At 38.6% G+C, this 9,778-nt stretch overlaps 1 protein-coding gene across 1 annotated transcript; it reads left to right on the top strand.

The window, feature by feature from the left end:
• The first annotated feature begins 3,657 nt into the window (after nucleotides 1-3,657).
• LOC140452648 (uncharacterized) lies at nucleotides 3,658-4,647 on the top strand. The gene has a single exon (XM_072546968.1). It carries the CDS (start codon nucleotides 3,658-3,660, stop codon nucleotides 4,645-4,647), a length of 990 nt encoding a protein of 329 aa, XP_072403069.1.
• Nucleotides 4,648-9,778: the final 5,131 nt, after the last annotated feature.

Below are 9,778 nucleotides of genomic sequence, written 5' to 3'. Positions count from 1 at the left end.
GGTCTTTTTCCTTAGGGGCGTGCCTGAGGGGCCTCAGCCTTGTGGCTTTACTTATTAGGATTTTGTCCTGTTTATTGATTTTACTTTATTGGCCTATACAGATTTTTGTTAGTGGGTTTTTGGGTGAAATAATAATAGGGGTAGGGGTTTTAATGGGTAGGTGGGATGTGCATTCCCAAGTGTATAATGCTCTCACACATCCCGTGTATATGTTTTTGGGTTTTTTTGGTTTTGTTTTTAACTGGTTAGTGAAATAAGTATAACTGAATTAACAAAAAAAAAAATTTGGGGGATTGGGTTGGGATTTGGGGTTATTTTTTGGTGAGCTAAGCTCTTTTTTGTTTTTTGATTTTTGTTTTGTGTTTTTGTGTTTTTGTGGGCCAAATCTGCTAAGCCATAGATTAGGGCTTCTCATGTGAATATCTGTCCTTATATTAGGATCGTAGTTTGTCAACTCTCTTAGCGAACGGTTCGGATGGTTTCTGAGGTTTTCAAAAAGCTCATATGCATGTTCGACCATCATGTTCAGGACGCTCTTTTGCTGCGAATTCCTATATACGTACCTTAGTGGCACATATTTAGGAATTTTAAAAGCCTCTCTGATCATGTAGTTCTGTACAGTTTGGATTTTCTTTCTGTTTGTTTCACATGCATGCCCCCACGCTGCTGAGGCGTATGTGAGGGTTGGCAGAATGATGGCATTTGCCATTCTTATTTTTCAGATTACTTTTCCTCCCTATAAGCGAGGAGAGTTGACTTTTAAGGATTTTTGCCTTTTGAACTGTTCTGTTTATGTGTTTAGTAAAGGTGAGACGTTTATCTAGCGTTACTCCGAGATATTTGGCGTCGTCTTGCCATTCGACCGGAGTATCGAAGAAAGATAGTTCCTTGTTGGGGATTCCGTGCCGTCTTTTGTACATGACTGCCTGAGTTTTGTCCGGGTTGACGGCAATTTTCCACGTAACACACCAAGATTGCAAATGGTCTAGTGCCGTTTGCAAGTATCTAGTGGCCAGATCAGGATTTCTGCTGCTAGCAGCTATAGCAGTGTCATCTGCGTAAAGGCTGAGCATAGTATGTTGATCACCACCAGGGGTATCTGAAGTGTATATGGTGTACAGGTAAGGCGACAGCACGGCTCCCTGTGGCACTCCAGCCTCCATGATTCCGACTTCGGATAGGGTGGGCCCTATTCGAACTCTGAATCTTCTGTTGGCTAGGTACGAGGAGAGGAGACATGTCATCGCTTCACTGTACCCCATTTCGTTCATTTTATACAGCAATCCGTCGTGCCATACTCTGTCAAAGGCTTTACTGACATCTAAGAAGGCAATTGCTGTATATTTTCTTTAATTATACCCCTTAGTGATGTACTCTGTCAATCTTAGTATTTGCAGTTCGCAGGAGTGATTGCTCCTGAATCCGAACTGCGCTTCAGGGATTGCATCCATTACCTCAGATTCTTCTCTTAATCTTGCCAAGATGACTCGCTCAGCAATTTTGCTTACTGATGATAGTAGGCTAATGGGTCGGTAGTTCTGTGGAAAAGTTCCGTCTTTACCCGGTTTCTCTATCATTATAACATGGGCCTCCTTCCACCTGTCAGGAAAGTATCTTAATCTTATGATATGATTGATTATGTTCGTTAGATGAACGATTGCTTTCACTGGCAGATTTTTTAAGGCCCTGTTTGTGATGTTATCTGGGCCTGGAGCCTTCTTAGCGTTGGTCATTTTGATAAACTGCTGGATTTCCTCGGGGGTGGTATGCCTGAGAGCTATGTCGCCTCTACTTCTCTTTAGACGTCTGCTCCTTCTTTCTACTTCATCTTCGAAGTCTGGATCTTCATCGGGATGGTAGTTGTTTCTGCATCCTCTTTTTAGTGTATCTTTCATGACCTCCGCTTTGTCTTGTTCAGAATAAACTAGGCCGTTTTTCCCATGTAAGGTGGGTATTGGCTTTTTATCCTTTCGCAAGACTTTAGAAAGCTTCCAGAAACCTGATTTATTAGGGTCTAGCTGTTGGATGAAGTCGTCCCAGCTGTTATTTCTGTGGATTTCTAGCTGTTTTTTAACCTCCCTATTTAGTTCATTGGCAATTCTTTAATCTTCTATGTTCCTAGTCCTGTTTGCCCTTCTTCGCTGTCTGTTTTTCTCTCTTATGAGAGTTTTTAATTCGTTGCTGATGTCTCTGAATCTTCCTCTGGGTGTTGTTGAGGTTTCTTCTTTTGTGCTGGTTTCCAGCGCATTTTGTATGGTTCTTTCGATTTTCAACACATACTCTTCTAGTTTCCGTTTGCTGTTGATGTCAGGAACTATTTCTATTGTTTCAGAGACGATACGTTTGAAGTTGGGCCAGCTTGTCCTCTTTTTCTTGTATGGCTGCACGTAGTTTGTTTCTACGGCGCCTAGAGTTAGCACGATTAGGTTGTGGATGGAGTCTCCTTCATTGAGTGAGATTATATCGTGTTGTTGTCCCACGTTGTGAAGAATTGCAATGTCCAAATAGGTAGGTAGTCTGTCCCCTCCATGGAAGCATGTGGGCTCCATAGGACCTGTGACAACTGTATTTATTTGGTTTTCCAGATATTCACACAAGAATCTCCTGTTTCTATTACTAGTTCTGTCAAACCAATTGGGCGATCTCGCATTTAGGTCACCAATTATGACGGATGGTTCTTCTGTATCAAGAATGGCGTCCAGATCCTCGCCCTGGATCGGCTCATTCGGCCGGACATAAGCTGAGACAATCTTCAGCGTGTCGTTGGCCGTAATGATCCGAACTATGGTGGCTTCCATAGTGACCAGACCACCTGGTGTAGGAATTGATTGGTGTTCTATTCCTTTTTTCACCATAATGGCCGTGCCTCCAGAACATGATCTATGGTCATTCCTGTAGACGCTGTAACCCGGAAATTTGGTTTTCACCCTTTCCGTCAGATGAGTCTCTTGTAAGGCTACAACGTCTAGATTGAGCCTGTTGGTAAACTCATCCAGATCGTTAATTTTTTGTAGATCGTCCAATTGTACTGGCATTATTGGTTTGTCCCGAAACTGCTCAAGGCGCTCATAACGGTTGTTAATTTCTCAAACATTGTTGAGACGTGGTTTATTTGCTCCTGGAAGGTAGCAATTAGTTTTTCATTCAGCACGTTTGTGTTTATATTTGCCTCCTGTTCCACATTATTGTTCTTGTTGGCCATGCAAAAACAAGTGAGTCCTATTTTCATTATTGAACTTCCTAACCTCATAAATTTACAAAACGTGTTTCTTCACCTTGCTTATACCATACCGGTAGCCGAAATTTGTTGTTAAACCAGTTTCCTATGCTGTGGTAAAATCTCAGTTCATAAAGTATATTTGTGCAGCGTTGCCGATTAGTTTAACATCTCTGAATTTAAAATATTTATACACAATTCAAAAAATTAATTACTATTTTCATTACGGATCAATAGGTAATTTAATATAGGTTGATTTACGACAAAGATCTGCAAAATTAGGTTCATTATATGATGAGTTTAATGATTTACAAACCGACATTGAACAAGAATGTGATGATGAACACTTAGAAAATGAATATGCTGAACGAATAAACTTTACAAATGACCATGCAACTTTCACAGCAAGTGCTTTATGTTTGGTATCCAAATTAAATGAAATGAGTAGTTCTGAAACAAATAATACAACTCACAGTGAGTTATTTGAAAATAAAGTAGAATTTGTCAAGCTTCCTCCAGTCACGATTCCTTCCTTTAATGGAGAGTTTTGCAAATGGATAGAATTCAAAGAGACATTTGACTTACTAGTTCACCAAAACTCTTCATTGTATGACATTCAAAAATTCCATTACTTAAGAACTTCTTTAGGCATCAAAGTGCAACAAATTGTTAAGCATTTAGAATTTTCTAAACAAAATTATATCTTAGCATGGCAAGCTTTATGCAAACGGTTTGACAATCCTCATTTGCTTGTCAATAGTCATATTAAAGCATTGTTTAATTTAAAATCAGTCACACAAGAAACTGCTAGTGCTGTAAGGGAATTAGTAGATACAGTTAATCAACATTTGCTTATTTTAAAGAATTTAAACTTGTCTTATGAAAATCCATTATCTAGTGCTATCTTGATTCACATTATTTCAGACAAATTAGACAAAGTTACTTTAAAAGAATGGGAGCAAAAATACGATAAGGATACTTTACCAGAAGTCAATGATTTATTTAAATTTCTTGATAATAAAGCAAATCAATTAGAAAAGCTTGAAGAGAGGGGAATAAAGGCCAACTCTCAAGTTCAACAACGTTCTCAACAGAGAAAACCATTTAAAAAACATGTATCTTTAGTGTCAAATAATCTTTCTAATGCCAAGCAAATATGTCATTTATGTAAAAGTGATCATCTTATTTACTATTGTCCTCAATTTTTACAATTAGGTGTTTCTCAAAGATGGACACGGATTAAAGGTATGAAATTATGCACAAATTGCCTATGCAAGGGACATTTTAGTAAAGATTGTAGACATGTGTCCTGTAAAGTTTGTAAAGGTAAACATAATACTCTATTGCATCATTATCAGGATCAAGGAACTGATTCAATTAATTACATTACAAGCTCAAATATGCGACCAGCTCAAGCTCAGTCATTATAAGTAACAAATAATGACACCAATTGTCATGAATCACATAACGCTACAGAGCTAGCTGTGTCTAATTTCTCAAAAGCTAATAATACATATGTTTTACTGTCTACTGCCATCATTAATATATGGAATGATAATAGTCAAGTTCAACAGGTAAGAACTGTTTTGACAGTGGTAGCCAGACTTCATTTCTGACAGAAAAATTATGCAAAAAACTTAACCTAAAGCAAATAGATGCAAATCTTTCAATTGTAGGGATCAATCGTGTCACTTCCACCCTACGTTATAAATGCAATGTTTCTATTGGATCTACTTATGATTCAGATATCTTCAATTTAACATGTTTTGTCCTACCTAAAATTACAGAAAATTTACCTATTTATAACATTGAAGGTTCTAAATTAAATATTCCTAAAACCATTTCTTTGGCAGATCCTTCTTTTCATAGATCACAATCAGTTGATATGCTTATTGGTTCCGATTTATTCTGGGATATACTTTGGAAATGGAAAAATTTCTCTTGGAAAAAATCTCCCTGTCTTACAAAACACATAATTTGGTTATGTAGTTGCCGGGTTGTGGTCACAAAATGTTGATAAGGTCCAATGTTTTTTTGTACAGAGTGATCAAGTACAGAAGGATCTTGAAAAATTTTGGTCAATAGAACAAGTTTCAAATACAAAGTTAATTTCTCAAGAAGACTACATATGTGAAGAACATTTCAAGAATACATATTCTAAAGATTCAACTGGTAAATTCCTTGTCAAGATTCCATTAAAAGAAAGTAGAGAACAGTTAGGAGATTCAAAGAACTTAGCTGTGAGGAGATTTCTAAATCTTGAAAGACAATTTGAAAAAGATATTAAATTAAAGAAACTTTATGTTTCATTTATGCAAGAATACCAGGCACTGAACCATATGCCAATTGACACATATTTTGATGACAACATCTGTTCATATTTCCTGCCTCATCACGGGGGCTTCGTAATGAAAGCCTTAGCACACGTTTAAGGGTTGTTTTCAATGGTTCTGCTAATACAACAACTGGGAAATCTCTTAATTCTATTTAGTACGCAGGAACAGCTATTCAAACTGATGATATTTTTGCAATATTGTTAAGGTTTCGTTTTCATAAATATGTATTTATTTCAGACATCGAAAAGATGTATCGGTGTATTGATGTCCATCCAGACGATAGACATTTACAAAAAATATTTTGGAGAGAAGACGTAGATCATCCTATTTCAATTATGACCTTAAATACCGTGACATAAGGTACCACGAGGGCTCCATATCTCGCAATGAGATGTTTAAGACAAATTTCTTATGATTGTCAAGATAATTTTTCATTAGAATCCAAATTAATTCATGAGGATTTTTATGTCGATGATTTGATTACAGGTTTTGATGATTGTGACGTTGCGAAACAAACCTGCAGAAACATTTCTAATATACTGCAGTCAAGTGGTTTTAATTTACGAAAATGGGTCTCCAATGATCCTGCCATTATAGCACATTTGAAAAATAATGCCGATGAACTTCCAACTGTAGTGGAGACACCACCCGTCGTGGACAACGTCTCCAAAAATGAAGCCGAGCCCGAAATCGGCAAGAAAATGAAAAGGCTAAGGCCCAAAGAAGACTCTCCGGAAGACGAAGAAGTAAAGAAAAAGGCCAGAGAAATGGCGGAAAGGGAAAAGGCCAATGAGCTTTTAAGGTCGGTCAATGTACTGACGAAACAGATCAAATCTCTAAAAGAATAAAGCCGTATCCGCGAGGAAAAGGCGAATAAACAAATCCAAGACCTTCTCGCTCAGATGACTGAGCTGAGAAACGAAAATAAGGAAAAGGATAAGGAGATACAAAAACTTGTACAACATATAATGGCATTAACAGCAGCCAAGGACAAAGAAGAGTCAATAATGGAGATCGACCCGTGGAAAGCCTCCCTCGATAACGACGTTGTAAAGCTAGTTGAACTAGGAATCGGTTCACCGCCCCCCGCAAAGCCATCCGGTAGCAAAGACAAGCCTAAAGAGCCGGAAAGAATCATAACAACCAAAGAACCTGCAGGTTGGACACAAGTCCAAAACAAAAAAGGAAAAAAGACAGGCACTACTACTGAGAAATCAGACAGTAGTGTGAAAACAAAAATAGGCGTCGCCGAAAAGCAGACGCAGATAATAAATCAGCGGAAAGAAAATGAATTTAACAAGGCTGCGAAAGAGGCTCATGAAAGAAGCCAGAAAAAGAAAACTGCCCAAAATACCTTGAGCAAAAATAGCCAAGTTGAAAAAGAAAACGACGTAGCAAAAGACTCACCGCAAACAAGCGAGGAGCCTACAGTAAAAGAGCCAATAGTAAAAGAGCCGAAACCACCGGCGATAATCCTAAAAACTGTAGGAGAACACCAAAAAATCCTGCAGAGAGCAGCCAACCAAGGCATAATATCAGTCAATAAGTTTGCACACGATCAGGCAGATCTATTGTTATTAACACAAAAACTAGAAAAGATTACCTAGGAATGGTACACATCCTAGAAGAACACACTCCAAAAGTAGAATTCATCGCATATCCCATAGATAGCGATAAACTAAAAAGAGTCATTATAAAAGGGCTATCTGCTACTACTAGCACAGTAGCAATTAAAGACGAACTATACAATAAAGGAATAGCAGCAACAAGGGTGATCAATATGATCTCCAAAAAAGCTGATAAAAAATTACTGCCACATTTCATCGTCACCCTCAAAGAGGAAGACGTTGCAAAAATTAAAAAAATATTTGATATATGCTATATGCGCATCTATGTGGAGGATAAATTCAAAATCACAAAAGACACCCTACAGTGTTATAACTGTCAAGGGTTCTATCACAGCTCAAAGGCTTGCCATTGCGGATCCAGATGTGTAAAATGCGGAGAAAACCACATCAGTAACGACTGTGAGAAAAGCCGGGAAACCGACCCCAAATGTGCAAACTGTGGTGAAGCGCACACAGCAAATTATAGAGGATGCTCAAAGGCCCCCAAAAAGAAAACGCCTGCCCCAACAAGACCGGTAGGAAGACCCATAAACAGCGCTCCAATCAACAAAGGAGTCAGCTACGCACAGGCAGCGAAAAAATCCGCTGAAACCATCACAGAAGCTCCAGCACAACCACAAGAAGTGTCGGTACAGGACGCAGCTACCCTCATCGCAAACTTCCATACAGAGTATAATAACAAAATGATGGAAATGATGTCCATGATGGACAAAGCAACAAAAATGATGACTGAATTTGGAGAAGCCGTCCGAAAATGTTAGCAAACCAAAACGAAGATCTACGCATTGTGTCATGGAATTCCGGCGGAATATTCAAAAAGATCAACCTTCTGGATGAAATAATAAACAGATTAGAGCTCGATATTGTAGCCCTTCAAGAAACCAAACTAGTGGAAAGAAAAAAAAACAAAATTTCCAGGCTACGATATCTATAGAACGGATCATAGAGCATTATCAGGAGGAACAGCTATATTAGTCAAAAAGGGACTCGAACACGAGCACATCCCAACACCAGACGGACTGGTGACAATGGAAGCCACAATTATTCGACTTAAGGCCAACAACGAAACACTAAAAATAGTGTCAGCTTACGTCAGACCACACGATCCGATTTTTAACGAAGATTTAAGCCTAATACTGAACTCAGAAGAGCCAACTATAATTATTGGAGACCTAAATGCTAGATCTCCCAATTGGTTTGACAGGACGACCAACCGAAACGGAAGATATCTCTGCAACCATCTCGAGAACAGACCGAACATACATGTCATCGGACCAACAGAACTGACATGTTTCCACGGAGAACTCCCTACGTATCTTGACATTGCAATCCTACACAACGTGGGTCAACAATACGAGATACACTCTCTAAATGAAGGCGATTCGACACATAATCTAATCGTCCTGACCCTGGGTGCATTAGAATTGAACTATTTGCAGCCCCACAACAGAAAGAAGACAAGTTGACCAAACTTCAGAAGAATTGTGAGCGAGAACATCGGTGACATCCCAACAATTAATAATATTACAAAACTAGAAGATAGTGTAATAAAACTAGAACAAGCAATAAACAATGCTATCGATGCCAGCTCCAAAACCGAAACAATCACAAGACAAAAAGGAAGATTCAGGGATATAAGTATAGAACTTCAAAACCTAATCAAAGAGAAAAACCGGAAAAGAAGAAGAGCCTACCGCACAAGAACGGTAGAAGACAAAAGGATTGCAAATGAGCTAGACGGGGAAGTGAAAAAACAACTTCAAAATCATAGAAATGAAAGCTGGGACTCCTATATCGATGAGCTAAATCCTAACAAATCCGCCTTCTGGAAGTTATCTAAAATCCTCCGAAAGGACAAGAAACCCATACCTCCCCTACACAGAGTAAACGGGATTGTCCATACGGAAATCGACAAAGCCGAAATCATGAAGGACGAATTAGAAAGGGCGTGTAGAAACAACGAACACCCCGACGATGACATAGACATTGAAGAAAAGGTAGAAAGAGCAGCGAGAAGACTTAGAAGGAAAAAGGGCAGAATAGGTATTACACACACATCTCCCGAAGAAATAAAGGAACTTATAAAAATGACAAATGCCAAAAAAGCCCCAGGACCCGACAACATCACAAACAGGGCGCTGAAAAATCTACCAACAAAAGCTATTGTTTATATCACTAACATAATAAACAGCATGCTAAAACTACGATATTTCCCAGATAGGTGGAAAGAGGCACACGTAATAATGATTGCAAAACCTGGTAAAAACGGCACATTTCCGCAAAATTACAGACCTATCAGCTTATTATCATCTATAAGCAAGATAGCGGAAAGAGTCATACTAAGAAGACTCAATGAAGAATCACAAATGGTAGGAACCATACCAGAGGCTCAATTCGGGTTCAGAAGCGAACACTCCTGTGAATTACAAGTACTACGACTTACAGAATTTATCACCAAAAGATTTAATGAAAAATGTACACAGCTACAGCTTTTCTGGACGTCAGCAAAGCCTTCGACAGAGTCTGGCACTATGGACTCATCAATAAAATAAATGAATTTGGTTACACTGAGGCGATGACATGCCTTCTTGCGTCAT

This window comes from Diabrotica undecimpunctata, chromosome 11, assembly GCF_040954645.1.
Source record: "Diabrotica undecimpunctata isolate CICGRU chromosome 11, icDiaUnde3, whole genome shotgun sequence".
In the NCBI taxonomy this organism is placed as follows: Eukaryota; Metazoa; Arthropoda; class Insecta; order Coleoptera; family Chrysomelidae; genus Diabrotica; species Diabrotica undecimpunctata.
Note: the sequence above shows the minus strand (reverse complement) of the source record. Positions and strands in the feature narration are given on the sequence as shown.